At 42.8% G+C, this 23081-nt stretch overlaps 1 protein-coding gene across 9 annotated transcripts in view; it reads right to left on the bottom strand.

Annotated features, from left to right (window-relative positions):
* The window catches only part of NIPBL (NIPBL cohesin loading factor), a 227798-nt gene that overhangs the window by 82892 nt on the left and 121825 nt on the right, over positions 1-23081 (bottom strand). For 8 of the 9 annotated variants that reach the window (XM_061616556.1, XM_061616564.1, XM_061616519.1 and 5 more), the window contains one exon: positions 14065-14697. The exons of the other annotated variant lie outside the window; for it this stretch is intronic. In XM_061616556.1, coding sequence (XP_061472540.1) covers positions 14065-14697 — 633 coding nt within the window. The remainder of the gene's footprint in view (positions 1-14064; positions 14698-23081) is intronic. 9 annotated transcript variants of the gene reach the window in all.

Here is a 23081-nt window from a genome sequence, read left to right as displayed (position 1 = left end):
GGCCTAACTAAAACTAATTCAGCTTCCGAACCTCAGCTTATACTCTGAAGCTGTACAAGTCCTCTAATTTACGTATCATCCCCGCATATGAAACATTATCCACTCCTTCACCTACATAATTAATTAAATTAATAGAAGAAACATTTGGTCTTACCATGACACGGTCTTCTCTTTGCATGTCAAGATTTCAAGAGGAAACTAGCTCCACCTAGCAGCTGAAGGCAGAAAGAACACTGTTCAATTTTGCAGGGTCTTCTAACTCTCCCTGGCTACTTGAAACAGTTCTTTGATGACAAGCCAACTAGACAAGTAAAGGCACATAACAACAACCAAAGAGACAGAAAACAGAACAGCTAATAAGAAAACAGAATTAGGGTTGGCAACCCAGGACCCCATAGGGAGTGGCCCTAAGATCATCTTGACATGCACAGAGAAGACCGTTTCACAGTAAGACCAAATGTCTCTTCTCCAATGCATGAAAAGATTATCTCAGGGGAGACATACCAGAACTGACCCATGTAGGGTGGGAAAGAAGCTGGGCTATACAATGCCACTGTCCTGGGAGAACATGCTGTAGCCCTCTCCTCCCAAAGGCAGCCTTGGCTGATGCATAAGCATCTATTTTGTAATGTTTGATAAAAGTGTTAGATTAGCCCATGTAGCTACTCTGCAGATCTCATAAAGAGGAGCATTGAGGGGAAAAGTGGCTGACATGGCTGCTGCCCTGGTGGAATGGGTCACTATTTTAGAAGGCGGTGCCAAGTTCAAGGACATATACACCAGGGCAATGCACGTTATAATCCACCTGGACAGAGTTGAGGTGGAGACTTTTTTCCCTAATGAAACTGTGTGAAAAGAAACAAAGAGGTTATCCATTTGGCGGAAAGGCTTTGTTCTAGATATGTAAGCTTTTAGAGCCCTCCACACATCCAAGGAGTACCATGCCTTCTCTGTGGAATGGACCAGGGAAGAACAGAAAGGTAGGATGAGTTCCTGCTGACAGTGAAAGTTAGAAATAACTTTCGGGCAAAAAGAAGGGATAGTGCAGAGAATGACCCTATCCTTATCAAAAATACAGCAATGTTTGTCAACAGACAGAGCAATCAACTCAGACACTCTTCAAGGAGAGGCGATAGCCACAAAAAAAATAACTTTAAAGGAAAGTAGACGAAGAGACCAGGTACTGAGTGGTTCAAAGGAAGATTCTGGAGGGCAGTTAACATCTTGACACTCTAAGCCCCATTGACAGACCATCTTATAGGAAAGCCAGGATGTCATTAAACCCTTCCTTCCTAGGAACTAGCTTCTTCTTCTGTGACCAAGTGGAGAAAACTTTCCATCTACCCTCATAAATACATATAGTGGAGGAAGGTCAAGAAGCCATCATGGTATCAACTACTGGTGGTGGAATGCCACTTTTCAACAAACATTGCCTCTCAACTTCCATACATGGAGAGCTAACCACCCCAGACTGGAATGGTGGAGTTGTCCTTGTGACAGGAGATCTTGTCTTAGAGGAATTTCTCAAGGTGGTGCGACTGTCAGATCAAGAATTTCAGAGAACCAGGGTCTCTGTGGCCAAAATAGAGCCACCAGTAGAACAGTTGCCCTCTCATCACAGATCCTCTGAAGAACCCTGGGAATGATTAAAACTGGAGGAAAGGCATACAGGTGACCTGGGGGCCATGCAAACATGAGAGCATCTACTGCCTCTATTGACAGAACTGCATATTGGGAGAGAGACCTCTTTCATCTGACAATTGAGGTGAGTGGCAAATAAATCCACTATGACCCTGTCGAAGAGGGCAGTAGTCTCCTGGAAAACCACTGGATGAAGCTTCCATTCTCCTTGGTGGGACTTGTTCCTGACTCAGCCAATCTGCTTGCACACTGTCCTCCCCTTTCAGATGTTCTGCCAGGAATGACAAAAATGGAACTCTGCCCACTGGAAAGGTTCTGAGGATTCCTTTTGATGGTGAACCAACTGTGTGTCCCCTTGACGATTCACATGTGCTTTGGGGGTCACATTGTCTGTTATGATGCCCTCAATGGTCTCAACGAGGCAAAATGCCTCAATGCCAGATGAATCGCTTGGAGCTCCAGGAGACTGATAGGGAGTAAGGTCTCCTCTGCTGACCAGAACCCCTGCACCATCTGTCCTTCGCATATGGCTCCAAGCCCATCAGATTGGCATCTGACATAATGATTGTCCATGGAGGGGCTCAAATAGGAACACCCTTCTGTAGACTGGGATTGTGTACCCACCATATGAGGGACTGGCAAACCGCTGAAGGACTGGCAAACCGCTGAAGGCAGCACCACCTGACAGTAGCATCTGGTGGCTATGTCATTCTGGAATGGTAACAGTGCCCACTGCAGGGGTCAAAAATGGTGTCTTGCCCAGGGGTTGTTTGAAACATGGAAACCGTCAGACCCAGTGCAGCTGCCAGTTGCATGAGATCTGCCAACTTCACAGCAAGGATGGATAGCATCGCTGATCATACCTTGCTCACCCTGTTCTGTGATAATGTTATGATTCCTAGTTCCAAGCCTATTGTCGCCCCCAAGTGCACAATGCAACGAGATGGTGCTAACTGGCTCTTGGAATGGTTGACCAGGAATCCATGATCTTTCAAGCAAGCTCGGGTCACATGCAGATCATCCCACAACTTCTGTAGCAATGGGGACCCAATTATCATCTGGGGTCAGACGATAGACCGATTGGCATGACCCTGTACTGGAAGTGATCGTCCCCCACTGCGAACCTGAGGTAGCGTCGGTGAGGTGGAAAGATAGGAACATGCAGGTAAGCCTCCTTTAAGTCCATGGAAGTGAGGAAATTCCCCCGTCTCAGGGCATCTTTGATCAACATGAAGGTTTCCATATTAAACTCGCAGTAGGAGATGTACTTGTTCAGACTTTTTAGGTCACGCACCACCCTGTAGGAGCTATCTTTCTTTAAAACTATAAAGACTGAATAATTTCCCGAGAACCTCTCCCCTAGAGGCATTGGCTCTACAGTTGCCATTTATAGAAGATGTATAATGGCTTCCTGAATCCTGGCCTTCTGACCAGAGAGGCAGATGGGGGGAAGGTATAAACCTTGGTGGCGGAGAAGAGGTGAACTCCAGACAAAGACCATGACACAAGAGTCTGCAGTACCCATTGATCTGATGAAATCTCTATCCACCGATCAGAGAATTGAAGATGACCTCCTACTGGTGTGGAATTGGCATCAGAACTTGTGTTTATTTCCCCACAACTGAAAACCAGAACCAAATTTATTAGTAAACTGTTGCTGGCCCTTGGTGGGATTGCGTTGTCTGTTCCAGAAGGGGTGGTTGGACCGACTATCCTTTGCTCTTCCAGATTGTCTGGAGCCTCAAAAGGGCAGAACAGATTGGTACGGAGGAAAGGATCTATGAAAGGATTTTCTGTCCTTTCTTTTCCTGGTAGAAGGCATTGACTTCTTTTCTTTTGACTCCAGGACCCCTGCCAGAGTGACATCTCCAAACAACCTGCCCCCTACGTAGGGCTCAGAAGTTAAATTGGAGCAAGCAGTAGAATCAGCCTCCCAATGACATAACCATGGGGTCCCCCTGGTGAAAATTCCAGCCGCCAATAACCTAGCAGAAAATTGCATGGCATCCATGGCTGCATCTACCATGAAAGTTACTGCTCATGAGACTTTTAATAGAGATTGACAGACTGTACCTGGGTCCTGTTGCGGTCTATCCATTAAGTCTTCCAACCAGAAAAGGAAAGCTCATGCAAGCACTGAAGCAGCCACTGCCGCCCAGATTGATAAGGCGCTGCTATCATGAACTCTTCTGAGACCCTGATCCATTTTACTCTCCATTGTATCTTTACAATGAGAGTCCAAGTCTTTCAGATTCAAGGACGGATTCAGCAAGCTCACAAGAGGAGCATCTACAAGAGAAACTTTCAACTGATCCATAAGGTGCTGCTCAAGCACATAATATTTATTTGCTGATGGTACCAGCTTTTTAAATTGCAAGGGAACATCAAACTCAGATTTACTCACCTTCGGGAGCAAGGAAGGTAGTTTAAGGACCCTTGACTTATGTTTTGGATCCAGACACACTGCGGCTACCCTGGAGGCTGAAGGAGCTGGAGAATCCACTGAAGAATTGAGACTTAATGCTTCCACAGCCTTGTATAACAGAGGAAGAGAGTCTCCTGAAAAATCCAATTAGTGGAGACCTCTTCAGATTCAGAGTCCCCATTCCATTCCTTTTCATCCAGAACAATTAACTCATTATCCGGATTGGCTATCTTACCTTCAGACAAATGAGCATGCCTACCCCAGGCAATGGAGTGAGGGTCCAGTGACGAACCATTAAGCGGTACTTGTGTACCGGAGAATGAATGAGGTTGAGCAGGTTGCTGTGTCCATTGCATCCTGGGTGGGGCTGGGGCCAATGACCCAGCAACATTAATACTGGCTTGCTGAACAGAGAGGGGTGAAGATGAAACCATATTAGTATCAGCTTGGTGATGTGGTGGATTTGCCACTTGAGTAGCTACATGAATACCAGCTTGTTGCTATTGCAATGAAACCCCTTAAGTAGCCCCATAAGATGTGGAAGGGGAGGATGGCAGATCCCTAGCTAAGTCTACCAAGCAAGCATCCCTCAGTTGTTCTTTCAATTGCTGCAACATATGTGCTGAAAACTGCAACTGCATAGGCTGCACATAAGAGCAGGGAGGCTGACTTTCCACAGTTGCAGGAGAGGCTGACTGAACAACCTGTGCTGAATGTGCAACTTGCACCTCTCGTAAGGTTGGCTGGGATATGGGCAAACCCTGAACCCTGGAAAGTCCTCAGGGGAAGAACGTGTGGAAAACATGTTCCTAAGACTGAAAGAGGTTCCTGGTCTCTCTGAGATCTATGTGAGCCACTGTGAGAGCCTTCTGTTATATGTTAACTGTTAGCTAAGATGGCGCCTCCCCCAGCACTGCCCATATTTCCCTCAGAGTCTCCACAGAGATACAGAGGAAACCTGCTTCAATGCTGCCCTGCTCCCACCGATTCATCATTGGTGGAGGGGCAGGCAGGAACCGCCTCTATCAATGGATTATGCGTAATGGTAGCTGCTTTTGGCTAAGATACTGTGGAGAACTGCAATGGTGGCAATGGCACTGAAGTCAGAGCCGGCACTGGTGGTAGCAGCTTGGATTTTTTCGCAGAAATTACCAATTTTGCGGTTGACTTCCCCATGGGTGGAGAAGCAGCTTAGGGGGGCAAGCAGCGAGTGGCAGAAGTGCTTGGGCACTTGGCATTGAAACATTCAAGGTGCTGTGGCCACTCTAGAGATGGGGGGGCAATGAAGCCAGTTGAAGGCAGGAGCCCGTGCAGCCGGTTAAAAGCAGCAGTTAGCAGAAAAACTGGCGTTGAACTTGGGAAAAGAAAGAAGGGCTGGAGATGCGACTGAGGAATTATACCGACCAAACACAAGAAAAACAAAAAAGAACAAGGAACCCAAGGGAACAGAAAAAAACGAATACAGGTCTTAACCAAAGGTAAGCAGAGAGCAGAATCAACCATCTTTGGTGAAGGCAGAAAGAACTGTTTCAAGTAGCCAGGGAGAGCTGGAAGGCCCTGCAAAATTGAACAGAGCTCTTTCTGTCTTCAACCGCTAGGTGGAGCTAGTTTCCACCTGAGATCATCTTTCCATGCACAGGAAAAGCTGCACTCAAGCAGTGTTGATGGATAGTCATCTGATTTGACTTTAATTTATATATTTCTAGTATAGTAAATGGATTAACAGAATATCAAACTTGCAGAAGCATTAGTTCATGTTTCCCAAGCTCTTGTGAGAATATTATGCAGTGAGGCCAAAAATTGTTATAATCCAGATATAATTTAAATCTGAGCTACTAGATCTCTTAATTATATCTAAGGAAGCACAAGATTTGTTTTGAATAAAGCCATGTTGACAGCTACGCTGTCCCCAACATACTTATAAGCTACCTTGAAAATCACCAATTAACACATTACAGTAATTTCTTTTAGTTTATATATGTCAAAGATTATTTATTTATTTATTTTATTTGTATCCCGCCCTTCCTCCCAGCAGGAAATATCTGGAAACTGGTTCAAAAGAAGAAGAAGAAGCCATATTAAAAAAGCAATACTGTTACAGAAAAAAATTAACAAGCAATTAAGATGCTTATTTTGGGAGACTATTCAGCAATACCTTTATATTGTGTCACTAACATTAACATGTAACACAATTTTCTAAAAAGGGCTGGGCAGGCATATGGATATTTCAGTCTGGAGCATTTGATACTTTAGTAAAAGCATTAGATTTAATAGAGAAAAGAAAAACATTAACTTTGTATACAAGTGAAGTCTTATAACTCAACACTTTAAGCCACAAATTTGACAAACAAAACAAAACAGACTGTTTAAATATTTCTTAAAGGGCAAAGAAATTGTAGACTTGGTATCACACATGCTTCTGAGAGCTGACACAGGTCCATAGCATGGTACTGTCTCCCATCACCAACGCTGCAGCTCTACTGTTTTAATAAAATATGCAAGACATTATATTCTTATCTAATGGTAGAGTAGTGATTGCACCAGATTATTGGGGAAAATATACTTTTAAACACGAGAGGTGGGGACTGAGGATGTGACTGCATCCCTCGATCTGATGCCCATCCTTCCTATAACACTATCTATTTCACAGCTTCTCAATCTTTCAATGTTATAGAAGGCATCCCTATTGCTATGGCAATGGGTCTGCCACCTTCCAGGAATCCAGCAGCAGCTGCTGGGTATGTGCATATTGCACTCATTGCCCCAGCACCAGGGATACTATTCTAAACCACACTGTGCCCAGAAGGAGAAAACACTCATCCAAACTGGGCTGTTGCTTCCCTGCTAACTGCTGCACAGCAACTCTACCTACATTAAGATATGTATTTTATATCTCTGTGTCAGCAGCGTACCCCTAACAAACCTTGATTCACTATGAGTGGGTATCTTTGGGTGAGCTCTTGTGATGTGAAGTAGGCAGACCTCTTTTTTAGTAGAATGTTTCTTCTCTCTAGGACAGGGGTCCCCAACATTTTTTGGGCCAGGAGCACATTTGGAAATCTAAGAAACTGCTATGGATACCACAAAATAGAGGAAGGAGGGGGGAGGAAATTGTCAGAGCTGTGTAGTTAAAGGTGTGGATTGGTCTTCTGTTTCCTTTGATTTTTAATTTGATTTAATTGACTGTTTTGTATTTTGTGTTTTGACATGTATCTGTATTATATTTTTGCTGTACATCGCCTAGAGTGACAGGATTTTACCTGCCAGATAGGCATCTAATAAATTTTAGATAATAATAAAAATACTCTCCTACTTCACATGACTGAGGCAGAGTCAGCCAAATCATTTCTTTTTGCCACTGACAAAAGCTAACCAATGAACAACTACAAGGAGTAACAGCAAAGTAGCCATAGCCCATTATCATTTCTTTGGGTACAGTTGCCAATATAGTAATCAGTAATTACCACTGCTCCTCCTTGCCCTGATTTTGGAGACATCAGTATCCAATCAGTGATGGTGAGCCCAGGCAGACAGAGCCAGTGTCAGCAAGATTGTCTAAGAGGTCATATATGTTTTACAAGTCATACCATAGCATGGGGTCACCAACCTGGCATCCACAAAGGCCTTTTTGGCACCCCCAGGCAGATGCCCCAGACTCCGGGTCTTCATTTATCTAGCCCTTAGAAAGGAATTTATGAAGTAAAAAATGGAAGGACCCTTCTTTCTGTGAAATGAGCCAGCCTGACCGCTCCCATCTGTTAGTTTTTAGCCAATGAGGGAAGTCAGAGTTGTGATTGCTAAGTGAGTTTCATGGACACCAGGCAATAGGAATCCCCGGGGTCCTAAAAAACTGCTGTTTTCCCTCCCCTTTATAGTGCACTTTTCCTGCTTCTCTTTTATTTTCTAGTGGTTCTTGGAATCACTGTAGTTTGCCCTTCCTTTTTTTTCATAGCAATAAGGATGCATCTTTCCTGCAGTGGGATTTGTCTTGAAATGAAGTACTCGCTAGAAGTTATTTTCTGCAAATACTACTACACAATAAGTATATGGGTGCCCCCCCCAATGGAAAATGGAAAATGTGAAAACTTTGAAAAGAAGTTTAGACATGTCTCCTGCTGTGCAGGGCTCATTAAGGATCTGCTGTATAGTTAATTTACAGTACAATTGCATATACAGTGCCTTGCAAAAGTAATTAGACCCCTCACCAAATGCTCTCATATTACTGAATTACAAATGGTGCACTGTAATTTCATTCTGTACGATATTTTATTCTGAAACACTGAAACTAAACTCAAAATCAGTTATTGTAAGGTGACATTGGTTTTATGTTGGGAAATGTTTCTAAGAAACAACACGTTGCTTGCATAAGCATTCAACCCCTGTGCTGTGGAAGCTGCCGGTTTGCACAGATGAAAGAAATTGTCCTATTGAGGACACAATCACCTTACCATTGGCCTCTACCTGTGAACCATTACACTTGCTGTCACATTGTCAGGATAAAAACCCCACTGTTGAAGGATGATTGGTTAAGCTTTTCAACTTGTTCATTAATGACCTAGAATTAGGAGTGAGCAGTGAAGTGGCCAAGTTTGCTGACGACACTAAATTGTTCAGGGTTGTTAAAACAAAAAGGGATTGCGAAGAGCTCCAAAAAGACCTCTCCAAACTGAGTGAATGGGCAGAAAAATGGCAAATGCAATTCAATATAAACAAGTGTAAAATTATGCATATTGGAGCAAAAAATCTTAATTTCACATATACGCTCATGGGGTCTGAACTGGCGGTGACCGACCAGGAGAGAGACCTCGGGGTTGTAGTGGACAGCACGATGAAAATGTCGACCCAGTGTGCGGCAGTTGTGAAAAAGGCAAATTCCATGCTAGCGATAATTAGGAAAGGTATTGAAAATAAAACAGCCGATATCATAATGCCGTTGTATAAATCTATGGTGCGGCCGCATTTGGAATACTGTGTACAGTTCTGGTCGCCTCATCTCAAAAAGGATATTATAGAGTTGGAAAAGGTTCAGAAGAGGGCAACCAGAATGATCAAGGGGATGGAGCGACTCCCTTACGAGGAAAGGTTGCAGCATTTGGGGCTTTTTAGTTTAGAGAAAAGGCGGGTCAGAGGAGACATGATAGAAGTGTATAAAATTATGCATGGCATTGAGAAAGTGGATAGAGAAAAGTTCTTCTCCCTCTCTCACAATACTAGAACTCGTGGACATTCAAAGAAGCTGAATGTTGGAAGATTCAGGACAGACAAAAGGAAGTACTTCTTTACTCAGCGCATAGTTAAACTATGGAATTTGCTCCCACAAGATGCAGTAATGGCCACCAGCTTGGATGGCTTTAAAAGAAGATTAGACAAATTCATGGAGGACAGGGCTATCAATGGCTACTAGCCATGATGGCTGTGCTGTGCCACCCTAGTCAGAGGCAGCATGCTTCTGAAAACCAGTTGCCGGAAGCCTCAGGAGGGGAGAGTGTTCTTGCACTCGGGTCCTGCTTGCGGGCTTCCCCCAGGCACCTGGTTGGCCACTGTGAGAACAGGATGCTGGACTAGATGGGCCACTGGCCTGATCCAGCAGGCTCTTCTTATGTTCTTATGTATGTTCTTAAGCTGTGGATCTGAAGGAAAATGAAGACCAAGGAGTATTCTTCAGAAGCGACAGATAATGTAACACAAATGCATAGATTAGGAAAAGGGTACAAAATAATATCCAAGTGTTTGGATATCCCCATAAGCACGGTTGGATCAATAATCAAGAAGTGGAAGCTGCATCATACCACCCAGGCACTGCCAAGAAAAGGCCATCCCTCAAAACTCAGCACTCGAACAAGGAGAAGACTTGTGAGAAAAGCCAGAGAGAGGCCAACAATCACTTTGAAGAAGCTACAGAGTTCAGTGGCTGGGAGTGATTGTATACTAGTCAACCACTCAGGGTGGTCCATGACAGATGCTATTGGAGGTTGCTGATTCATAGGGTCGCCATAAGTCATAATCGACTTGAAGGCACATAACAAGTCAACCATATCAAGAGCTCTGCATAACAATGGCCTAAATGGGAGGGTGGCAAGAAAGAAGCCGTTACTCAAAAAAGTACCATCTGAAAGCACGTCTGGAGTTCACCAAAAAACATGAGAGTGCCCCAGCTGCCATGTGGGAAGAGATTTTGTGGTCAGATGAGACCAAGATAAAGCTTTCTGGCCAAAACTCAAGGCGCTATGTGTAGCGCCAACCTAACACTGCCCATGCCTCAAGACACACCATCCCTACAGTGAAGTCTGGTGGTGGCAGCATCATGCTGTGGGGATGCTTCTCATCAGCAGGGACTGGGCATCTTGTTGAAATTGAAGGAAGAATGGATGGAGCAAAATACAGGGAAATACTGCAAGAGAACCTGCTTCAGGCCACTAAAAAACTGAAGTTTGGGAGGAAATTCACTTTTCAGCAGGACAATGATCCCAAGCACAAGACCAAAGCAACACTGGAGTGGCTCAAGAACAAAAAGGTGAATGTCCTACATTGGCCCAGTAAAAGTCCTGATCTCAATCCCATTGAGAATCTGTGGCACTGTTTGAAAATTGTGGTCCACAAGCGATGTCCAATCAACCTGAACAAACTTGAGCAAATCTGCCAAGAAGAATGGGCCAAAATCCCTCCAATACTGCGTGCAAAGCTAGTACATACCTACCCAAAAAGGCTTAAAGCTGTTATTGCAGTGAAAGGTGGCTCTACCAAATATCAATGTGTAGGGGCTGAATACTTATGCAAGCAACATGTTTCAGTTTTTTATGTTTCCTACAAACATTTCCCAACATAAAACCAATGTCACCTTACAATTATTCATTTTGAGTTTCAGTGTTTCAAAATAAAATATCATACAGAATGAAATTACAATGTACCATTTGTAATTCAGTAACATGAGAGCAGTGGTCAGGGGTCTGACTGCTTTTGCAAGGCACTGTATGTCTACTTCTAAAGCTGCCCTGGGCTCCTTTTGGGAGGAAGGGCGGGATATAAACTTAACAAACAAGAAGAAGAAGCAAGTTTTCTATTTAATGGGGCAGAACACTGATGGTAACCTACTGGTTGATGAAAGGCAGTATGTCAATCATAATAACTTTGCCTGCCAACTTATCATGCTGTCTCTTTTATTGCTGCTTTATGGACATGTCTAGCAGCATTTTTACACTCTCTGCTGTTCAGAAGGACAGAGCAAAGGAGACACAGTAAAAAGCTGCCTGTTGCTTCTGAGCAGGAGGCAAAGTTAGCAACCCACATGGAGGCAAGAAAATTGCTTGGGGCACCAGCTAGCAGAATTCTGAGGTGAGAGCAACCATTTGATAATCTCCTCTTCTCACTCCCAAGCATGTTTAACATCTATTCATTGAGCCAGTCAAAGTCCACATAGAGGACCCCGGCTATGTTTTGCCTTTGTACCTTTTCCCCCTGGTGAGGAGATCATTTGCCTTGCACTAATCAGAAGTCTGGAGAGCTCTGCCTGCAGCCCTCATTGTGATGAAATGAGGTGCTGCCCATAAAACTCTTTTTCTCCCCCACCCCTTGCACACAAGTGTATTTGCCCTGTCCAAAGTGTGGATAGTTCTGCCCACAGTCCTCAAGGCAATAGAGCTCAACTTGCTCCAACTTAGGAACTGCCCATTTCATAATAATAATAATAATAAAATTTTATTTATGAGTCGCCTATCTGGCCGAATTAACGGCCACTCTAGGCGACGTACAGTACACAATAAAATACAATATAAAAGTACCACAATCAATGATTAATCTAAAAAACCCCTTCCAGTTAATAACAGCATAAAAATTAATCCACCCCCGAGATCCTGTAGGCCTGCCTGAATAGCCAGGTCTTCAGAGCCCGGCGGAACCCCATCAGGGAGGGGGCATAGCGAAGATCAGAAGGCAGGGAATTCCAGAGGGTGGGAGCCACAACTGAAAATGCTCTCTCTCTGGTCTGCACCAGTCTAGCAGTTTTAACTGGTGGGACCGAGAGGAGGTCTTGTGTGGCTGATCTCGTCAGGCGGCATAACTGATGATGCTGGAGGCGGTCCTTCAAGTAAACTGGGCCGAAACCGTATAGGGCATTAAAGGTCAACACCAACACCTTGAATTGGGCTCGGTAAGCAACTGGTAACCAGTGTAGATCTATTAACACCGGAGTGATATGATCACGGCGACGGCTGTTCTGAATCAGACGTGCCGCCGCATTCTGTATCAGCTGCAATTTCCGGACCGTTTTCAAGGGTAGCCCCACGTAGAGCGCATTACAGTAGTCTAAGCGGGAGGAGACCAGGGCATGTACTACCCGTGGGAGTAGATGGACAGGAAGGTAGGGTCGCAGCCTCCGTATCAGATGTAATTGATACCAAGCTGCCCGGCTCACTGCTGAAACCTGAGCCTCCATGGACAGCTGGGAGTCAAGAATGACCCCAAGGCTGCGGACCTGGTCCTTCAGGGGTAACCTCACCCCATTAAGCACCAGGTCTATATCTCCCAACCTCCTCTTATCTCCCACGAGCAGTACCTCGGTCTTGTCTTTCTCTTTCTCTCCCAACTCTAGAAAATTCTTCCTCCCTCTAGAAATACCATTTTTACCTAACAACATTCCCCTTTTCAATTAACAAAAAAGTCTCTCTGGGAAAAAAAGCTTTTTAAAATCTCTCCCTTGCAAAAATCTGTGGGAAATATTTTTTTTTTAAAATCTATTTTAAATTTTAAAATCTCTTGCAAAAATCCATCTGAAATATATATTTTAGTCTGACCCCACCTCCAAGTGTATCCTGATAACGTTTTTTAAATGTGAGATCCTTCCATTCTAAAACAACTGCAATCCTATGCATACTTCCGAGACTCGGTTGAAATGAACACAAATTGACTTATTTCTAGGTAAACATGCACAGGATTTCTAGTTCTACATGCATCAGGTACATGTCTGATGTCTCTCCTAAAATGGATTAATTAAAAGTACAATTTCCCAAAGCAGATCTTCAAAACTGATGTTTTGACATTACTAGTTTTATTTTTGGTTAAACAAGCACAGAATTAAAATTTTGTTTATTCTTTTCCTCTCTTTTCTGTTATCTTATTTCCCATCACTTGCCGTAAAGGGTGTTGAGGGGGTGGACATGAGGGGACTGAGAAGCACTGGATGATGTTTATAAAAACAATACACAAAATGCAATCACTGTAACAATATCCTTCTTTAGCATTTTTAGGATCTGCTGTTAAATCTCATAAGAACATAAGAACATGAGAAGAGCCTCCTGGATCAGGCCAGTGGCCCATCTAGTCCAGCATCCTGTTCTCACAGCGGCCAACCTCTGATCTGTATCTGTTCTGGAACAGCTATGAACGGATAAAGCAAGGTCACCACGATGTATGCGATACAGCAGGCAATTGTGTCTAGCTCCAGCCACATTTTCCAGCTGGCTTTACCAATCCCCAACAACATGTTCTAACTGGCTCTGGCTGATGAATCTCAAGGCTATGGCAACCCCCCACCCTACGCCATCCACACAGAACCTGCAAGGTGAAAGTCTACCCACATTAACAGATTCATTACAGGTTGAATATTGCAACAAGTGGCTATCAACACTGACATGATATTGCTCCAATTTCAAGGACTTTCCCCTCTCCCTTGATCTACTCTAAAAAAAAAAAGAAATGCAAGTTACAAAGAACAGCCCTATCCTATGCCTACTTACTTGGAAATATGCCCCAATGAGTACAATAGTACTTATTTCCAAGTAAGCATACACAGGATTACAACCTAAGTTATATTCCTTTATGGTTTATGAGAAATACATCACACTACATGTTTATTTTCTAGAATTTTAGATATCACTAACCACCAACTTATACTAAGAATATACATTTATATGGAAATTATTATTATTCATTTTCAAAGACTTTTAGGGGATAGGAAATTCTATTATATATATAAATACAGCACATATACGCAACATTTTTACCTTTGTCTTGCACTTCTTTTGAAAACCGTTCCCTTTCAATAGCTGATTCCCGTTCTATCCGTTCAATTTCAGCCAATGCATCCAATTCTACTTCATCATATGGCGTAATAGTTCCATGTTGTGAAACTTGTTGATGTGTCTGTACCAAATGATTTTGAGGTTGTTTTGCAGAAACTGAAGTGTTCGGTTGTAAAACAGGCACTTGTTGTGCCTGAAGGAATGCTGTTTGTTCATGCTGCGGCAAACACTGAGCAGCATTTAATGGGCGATTAATATCCTGTGGAGTAACTGGTGTTTTAGAAGTCTGTCCTGGATACTGCACATTAAAGGAAATGTCCCCTTCCGACACGTTACTGTTTTCCAAACCAGAAAGCATATCGTCCTGCTGGTCCATATCTGAAGATCTTACACGAGTAAGTCTTAACGTAAGTTTAGTAGAGTCCTTGGATGGAGAGCTAATGATATCATACATTGCAGCTTTTTCAGTCTGGTCTTTTTCATCCTTCCCTAACTTCATTTTCTTTTGTTTCTTTTGCTTTCTTTCAGGAGAATCTAATAATATGTCAGGGGGGACATCTCTAGGTGAAGAGTAAGGTGGAGGCTGAGATTGAAGTATTAAAGGTGGTCTTGATCCTAGAATAATAATTCAGAAAAACTGAACAGTTATGTTGGTTAACATTTCTATGAAAGCACACAAAAATAACCTTTATTAGTAATTTGGGTTTGTACAGGTATTTGCATTTACAAAATGGCAAACATCCAGTTTAAAGAAATAATGAAGCCTGCCATCTTTTATTATTACATTTATTTTCATTAACTCTTCACTAAAGCACAGCTATAACAGCTGTAGTAAAAGATGCCCGTACCTCCTAACAATTTGGCAATCCATATCTAGCATGACAGTTATCACTCTAAGAGCCAGCAACCCTTTTGACAAAGTGTAGTCCTACCAGGGCTTCAACTAATAGAGATTGAAGTTAATCAAAAGGAAGCCAAGGCCAAGGGAAAAACAAAGTTTAAAGCTAGCTAGCTCCCCACTAGAGTCCAGTGATGAAAGTAATGAGCTGTAGACAGGTATATTGCACTGCAACATAAACACACACACAGCGTGTCCTAGGATGTCTCTACTCTTAAGGATCTGAAAAAAGAAAATGACTTTTAAAAAGAATCTAATAGATTACTTGTTTTTGCCTCTTTCAGCTACTGATAGGTCACCCACGTGAGTCTGAAATAATTTCCTACACATCAACACATTTTCTACTTACAAACAGCTGGAAGAACTGTTATTGCCATGTTGTTACTCCCATAATTATTTTTTTATAACTACCACTTCCAAAATGTTAAGATTGCCCATTCATGTGAAAGGTATGAGTCCACTTGCCATACATCCTATCACTAATAAAATGCATCCCTTCTTACTGACAAGCTACCTCTAATCCTACTGTTCTGTCTAAAAAGTGTCTGGGATAACACATTAAGTATAATATCCGCAACAAACTGTTGTTTGTCCACAATGTCAACTGAAAAATAGGCTTCTCTTTTATGGTCCCTCATCCACTTTAAAGAGAGGCTGGAAGGGATGATTTTCACATCCTTGAAAAGTTTAGCTATTTTCAGCTAGTGAATTACAGCAATAGAGAATCTGAATTAGTTCATGGTACCACCATCACTTGAACTATACAATCCACCCGGTACTGGATAGATCACATTATGTGAAGAAACCAGCAGAAGTCATATTCAACTTAAGGTACTTTATCGCCTTCAGAATAATATAAGAAAGGAATACAATAAAAGGAATTTAAAACAGAGCCCACATTAAAAACATGCTCTGTCTTTCCCTCTGATTATTTTTTCTTGCATTTTTGCAGTTGTATTTCACCTTAACTGCCATTTCTCTATTTTCTAGTCTCTAAATTTGAGAGTCTTGATAGACTGTCTCATACAAAAAAACATGCTCTCTCGTTCAGTACACTGTAATCCTGATTAATCCATAATGCCCCAAACTCTATATGCTACAGGGAGAATTTGCTTCTTGCTCCACTGTAGCTGCAGGAAGGGAAATTCCTTGTTGCCCTGCTTAGATATAAACCATGTTGCAGAACAGCATATTTTATCTAAACTGCTCACACATCATCAAAACAGTGACTGTATTCGGCAGTCACCTGGCTCCAACACAGTGAAATATGCTTAATCAAAAAAGCCAATGCAGTAAGAAGCACAAAAGTTAATTTTGGATTAGTCCTGTGGAAAAGTCCTACAGGAATTACCAACCAATGGAATCAATCTGCTGCTCCACGAGCTAGAGGGAGCCCCAGCTGACAAAGCGTCAAGGCGAGTTAAGCAGCAGAGCGAGTTCGGCAGCAGGGCGAGGAGGCCAGGGCCCCCCACTCTGCCCGTCTGTTCCCTGACCTCAACTAAACCGCAGTCTCCAACCCATTGACGTAATAAACCTTAAACAAAACTATGCAGGTAAGAAGCCAGCAGGCGTGTGGGGGCTTTCCAGTGTTTTGCACCGCCTGCAGCATGTACGACTATCTGCCTGTTGGACAGAAGTCGTGGGTATGCTCTCGGTGCAATGAGCTCCTGGCTCTCCGGGAACGACTTCATTTCCTTGAGGCCAAGGTGGCGGACCTGGAAAAGCTGAGAGAGGCAGAGAGGTGTGTGGAGGAGGCCTTCAGGGACGTTATAGCTGTGTCCCACTCCAACGATGATAGCTCTCCTGCTATCATGGACAACGATGGTCTCGGGGAAGGAGAGCATACAGCTGAGGAAGAGGGAAACAATCCCTTAGAAGGGACCCATTCCTTGGGGGATGAGCAGCTATCCTCTCGTGCCGAGGATATATCTCCAGGGGGTGGAGGGATCCTTGTAGTGGGTGATTCGATCATTAGGAACATAGACAGTGGGGTGTGCGATGGGCGTGTAGACCGCAAGGTGTTTTGCCTGCCTGGTGCGAAGGTTGCGGATATCACCCGTCGTTTAGATAGTTTGGTAGACAGTGCTGGGAAGGAGTCAGTGGTCGTGGTGCACGTTGGCACCAACGACATGGGGAAATGCAGCCGTGAGGTCCTGGAAGCAAAATTTAGGTTGCTAGGTAGGATGCTGAAAGCCAGGACCTCCAAGGTGGCTTTCTCTGAAATGCTACCGGTTCCACGCGCAGGACCAGCCAGACAGGCCCAGCTCTGCAGTCTCAATGCGTGGATGAGACGATGGTGTCGGGTGGAAGAGTTTGGATTTGTTAGGCACTGGGGAACATTTTGGGACAAGCCGGGCCTGTACAAAAGGGACGGGCTCCACTTGAACCAGAATGGAACCAGACTGCTGGCACTTAAAATTAAAAAGGTGGCAGAGCAGCTTTTAAACTGACTGAGGGGGGAAACCCAACAGGAGCTGAGAAAGGTCCGGTTCGGAATAAACCTCCCCCCTGGGATAAAAACCAAAGAAATGATGAAATTTTAAAAGGGGTAGGCCTAGAAGTAGGCATTGTGAGAGCAGGGGCACAGGATATAAATTCAGAAGAGCAAAATTACCACAGGCCTAACCACAAGTGCCAAAGACACTTGAAGAGAGACACTGCTTACAAGTGCCTGTACGCTAATGCTAGGAGCCTGCGAACCAAGATGGGAGAACTGGAGTGCTTGGTCTTAGAGGAGAGCATTGATATAGTGAGCATAACGGAGACCTGGTGGAATGGAGAAAACCAGTGGGATACGGTTATCCCTGGATATAAACTATATCGGAAAGACAAGGAAGGACGTATTGGTGGCGGAGTCGCTCTATACATGAAAGAAGGCATTGAATCCAGCAAGCTCGAAACCCCAAAAGAGGCAGACTCCTCCACAGAATCGTTGTGGGTGGTGATACCATGCCCCAGGAGGGACTTAATACTGGGAACGATCTATCGTCCCCCTGATCAAAATGCTCAGGGAGACCTTGAGATGAGATATGAAATTGAGGAAGCATCCAAACTAGGAAATGTGGTAGTAATGGGTGACTTCAACTACCCGGACATAGACTGGCTGCATATGTGTTCCAGTCATGACAAAGAAGCAAATTTTCTAGATATTCTAAATGACTATTCCCTAGACCAGTTGGTCATGGAACCGACCAGAGGGACGGCAACCCTGGACTTAATCCTCAGTGGGGACCGGGACCTGGTGCAAGATGTAAGTGTTGTTGAACCGATTGGGAGCAGTGACCACAGTGCTATTAAATTAAACATACATGTAACTGGCCAATTGCCAAGAAAATCCAACACGGTCACATTTGACTTCAAAAGAGGAAACTTCACAAAAATGAGGGGATTGGTAAAAAGAAAGCTGAAAAACAAAGTCCAGAGGGTCACATCACTCGAAAATGCTTGGAAGTTGTTTAAAAACACTATATTAGAAGCTCAACTGGAGTGCATACCGCAGATCAGAAAAGGTACCGCCAGGGCCAAGAAGATGCCAGCATGGTTAACGAGCAAAGTCAAGGAAGCTCTAAGAGGCAAAAAGTCTTCCTTCAAAAAATGGAAGTCTTGTCCGAATGAAGAAAATAAAAAGGAACACAAACTCTGGCAAAAGAAATGCAAGAAGACAATAAGGGATGCTAAAAAAGAATTTGAGGAGCACATTGCTAAGAACATAAAAACCAACAACAAAAAATTCTATCAATACATTCAAAGCAGGAGAACATCTAGGGAGACAATTGGACCCTTGGATGATAAGGGAGTCAAAGGTGTACTAAAGAACGATAAGGAGATTGCAGAGAAGCTAAATGAATTCTTTGCATCTGTCTTCACAGTGGAAGATATAGGGCAGATCCCTGAACCTGAACTAACATTTGCAGGAAGGGATTCTGAGGAACTGAGACAAATAGTGGTAACGAGAGAGGAAGTTCTAAGCTTAATGGACAATATAAAAACTGACAAATCACCGGGCCCGGATGGCATCCACCCGAGAGTTCTCAAAGAACTCAAAGGTGAAATTGCTGATCTGCTAACTAAAATATGTAACTTGTCCCTCGGGTCCTCCTGCGTGCCTGAGGACTGGAAAGTGGCAAATGTAACGCCAATCTTCAAAAAGGTATCCAGAGGGGATCCTGGAAATTACAGGCCAGTTAGCTTAACTTCTGTCCCTGGAAAACTGGTAGAAAGCATTATTAAAGCTAGATTAACTAAGCACATAGAAGAACAAGCCTTGCTGAAGCAGAGCCAGCATGGCTTCTGCAAGGGAAAGTCCTGTCTCAGTAACCTATTAGAATTCTTTGAGAGTGTCAACAAGCATATAGATCGAGGTGATCCAGTGGACATAGTGTACTTAGACTTTCAAAAAGCGTTTGACAAGGTACCTCACCAAAGGCTTCTGAGGAAGCTTAGCAGTCATGGAATAAGAGGAGAGGTCCTCTTGTGGATAAGAAATTGGTTAAGAAGCAGAAAGCAGAGAGTAGGAATAAACGGATAGTTCTCCCAATGGAGTGCTGTAGAAAGTGGAGTCCCTCAAGGATCGGTATTGGGACCAGTACTTTTCAACTTGTTCATTAATGACCTAGAATTAGGAGTGAGCAGTGAAGTGGCCAAGTTTGCTGATGACACTAAATTGTTCAGGGTTGTTAAAACAAAAAGGGATTGCGAAGAGCTCCAAAAAGACCTCTCCAAACTGAGTGAATGGGCAGAAAAATGGCAAATGCAATTCAATATAAACAAGTGTAAAATTATGCATATTGGAGCAAAAAATCTTAATTTCACATATACGCTCATGGGGTCTGAACTGGCGGTGACCGACCAGGAGAGAGACCTCGGGGTTGTAGTGGACAGCACGATGAAAATGTCGACCCAGTGTGCGGCAGCTGTGAAAAAGGCAAATTCCATGCTAGCGATAATTAGGAAAGGTATTGAAAATAAAACAGCCGATATCATAATGCCGTTGTATAAATCTATGGTGCGGCCGCATTTGGAATACTGTGTACAGTTCTGATCGCCTCATCTCAAAAAGGATATTCTAGAGTTGGAAAAGGTTCAGAAGAGGGCAACCAGAATGATCAAGGGGATGGAGCGACTCCCTTATGAGGAAAGGTTGCAGCATTTGGGGCTTTTTAGTTTAGAGAAAAGGCTGGTCAGAGGAGACATGATAGAAGGGTATAAAATTGTGGACATTCAAAGAAGCTGAATGTTGGAAGATTCAGGACAGACAAAAGGAAGTATTTCTTTACTCAGCGCATAGTTAAACTATGGAATTTGCTCCCACAAGATGCAGTAATGGCCACCAGCTTGGACGGCTTTAAAAGAAGATTAGACAAATTCATGGAGGACAGGGCTATCAATGGCTACTAGCCATGATGGCTGTGCTCTGCCACCCTAGTCAGAGGCAGCATGCTTCTGAAAACCAGTTGCCGGAAGCCTCAGGAGGGGAGAGTGTTCTTGCACTCGGGTCCTGCTTGCGGGCTTCCCCCAGGCACCCGGTTGGCCACTGTGAGAACAGGATGCTGGACGAGATGGGCCACTGGCCTGATCCAGCAGGCTCTTCTTATGTTCTTATGTTCTTATCAACTAAAATCACCAGTTACATTTTATTTTTGTTCTATATCTTCAGGTTGTTGAATTTTTTAAAAGTACATTTGAGGAGGCAACACTGTTCATTAGATCAGATAAACACACACTATATATGTAACAGAACTCAAACTACTTGTGTGAACTCATTCTCAGAAAGCAATTAGCTTTTTCATTAGGGATCCTCATCACTCCACTACTTTGATACATAAGAAATTTAGAAACTGAACAAACTGCATAGGAAGATTGATGAATTCTCCTGCTATAGTGTTCTCAAAGACAAGCATCAAATAACGATGCTTTAGATACAGTTATCTGTCCCCAGAAAGGAAGTTAGACTATATGACCCATTTAGGTCCCATCTAACTGAGATATTACAATATTTGTTAGGTTATTGGTAGAGAATTTGGGGTGATTATATGCAGTCTTGTCTTCTGCAGAATCTTTTGGAGATGATTGTAGGTGAGGCTTGCAGAAATTAGATTGTGTTGATGATCAGGCATCAACAAACTTATAAGAGATGCAAAAGCCCCTTTTCCCAGATATTTCACCAGGTAGCATGATCTACCAGATAGTTTATATGGTTGATTTATCTTTAGCTAAGTACTCTCCTGTGAGCAAGGACATTTTCTTATGAAATCTGGTTTGCTTTTCAGGCCTCACGTTCATGTGCAGCCTCAATACATCCAACTACAGGTGCCTCTGCTTTCTTGGTATCAACAGCTTTCAGGTTCAGGAACAATTCAAACTTGCAAAGGCTCACTGCTCGATCAGTTTGCTTGTCAATAGATGATCCACTAGTCAAGATGTAAATCTACGTCAGTTGTATATTTATGCTTCTTTTCCCAACCTGTGCTTACAAGCACTCAAGTACTAATCAGTCTTCTCTTAAGATGATCCTGTGTCAGGATGGTCCTTCACCTCTATTAAGCAAATATTCTGCAGTCTCTACAGTTGAAATTCACTTTCACTGTGATGCTTCGTTTCCCATCCATGAAAGTTTGAAAACACAGTACATATTTTGAGATCCTAAACATTTAAGTTTTGTCACTACGTGAGCTATTTCCACCAACTGAAGAACCCGATCACTCCAGATTGTGCCTTCATTTTTCTTTTTCCCCTTTAGCTGGGACTGATCACAGTTGGTAAGGACCTTTCAAGCCCTCATCTAGTATCCAGAAATTAATCCATACAATTAAAAATACAGAACAATGAATATTTCATTTAACAGCACATTAGAATCCAAAACTTGTCAGCTTTTTCCGCATGGTAATGAATGAAAGAATAAAAAATTATTTTGATTTAGCTTTGAAGATTCACTCATCACAAGAACTGTTACAAGGTGTTTCAATTAACATGTTGTCCGAGCACAGATGGCCCCTAAATTATTTAGTTACAGAGTTGCTAGCCAGTTAAATGCCTTTTCAATCATAGTAGTTCAAGTCCTTTTTTGAATACCCTGAAGGTAAACTATAAAAAAAGTATTAATAACTAAGTGGTCCACAGGCAAACCGGAAATTTCTAGTGGCAAGATTTAATTACACAAAGGAAGAAAATACAGGTCTATGTCCACTGAAAAGCTCATCTTTATTTTTAAATAAGAAAAATTCCTCATCATTCTTTATCTTCATGGACTGATACTGCTCTTTGCTCTTGAAAAAAAGTGTGGCCCTTACACAGTTTTGATTTTCTTACTCCATCACTAACAACTTTATCCAAGGTGGAATGGTACCTGCAAGTCTAGAAATTCTAGAAGATGAGCAGTTTTGCAGAATACAAACCTAACGAACCTTGCCTCCAATTCAAGGGACAACAATTCTCATACACTTGATGACCATATGGAGCTAGAAAATGCATCATCTCTGCATCCATAGATGCAGCATGCATAGTTCATTGTTCAAATGCATCAGGCACTAAAGATCTACTTTACAAGGTAATATATATCATAAACTAAATGTCACAGCTAGACGTAAAACAAAATTGATAAGCATTTAAAGCTTGTTATCCGTTTTCATACACTGCTCAACAAATTCAGACTTTCCAATAATCTATTAAAAAGGAGACACAGTGGTAAGGGCCCTGAATCCAGCTTTAGCCACAGGAAACTAGTCACACATAACAAGTGGTGATTCAATGAACATACACATTCCTATGTGCATATAAAGACTAATTCAGCCAATTTGAGGGGGCCTGGATGGGCATTCCATCAAGTACAGTGCTGACACCTATTTCAGGACTCACCCTTGCTAGACCAGGATCAAAAAAGAAGAAGAAAAGAAACAACCATTGTCAAAGTCAAGAAATTGATTTGCTGGCATTATGCCTTGTATAAACACTTTTACCTCTTTTCAGAATTAATCAGGAAAAGATCTAGTATAGCTAATGCAGTATGAGGCACCTTTCCATTATTCCTGAAAGAGAAATTACTTACCTGTAACGAGTTATCAAAACCTATCAGGAACTAAGTTCAAGTATTGCTTAAAGCGCA

This window comes from Rhineura floridana, chromosome 1, assembly GCF_030035675.1.
Source record: "Rhineura floridana isolate rRhiFlo1 chromosome 1, rRhiFlo1.hap2, whole genome shotgun sequence".
In the NCBI taxonomy this organism is placed as follows: Eukaryota; Metazoa; Chordata; class Lepidosauria; order Squamata; family Rhineuridae; genus Rhineura; species Rhineura floridana.
The sequence above is the reverse complement of the archived record's forward strand: the minus strand, read 5'-3'. Positions and strand labels throughout refer to the sequence as shown.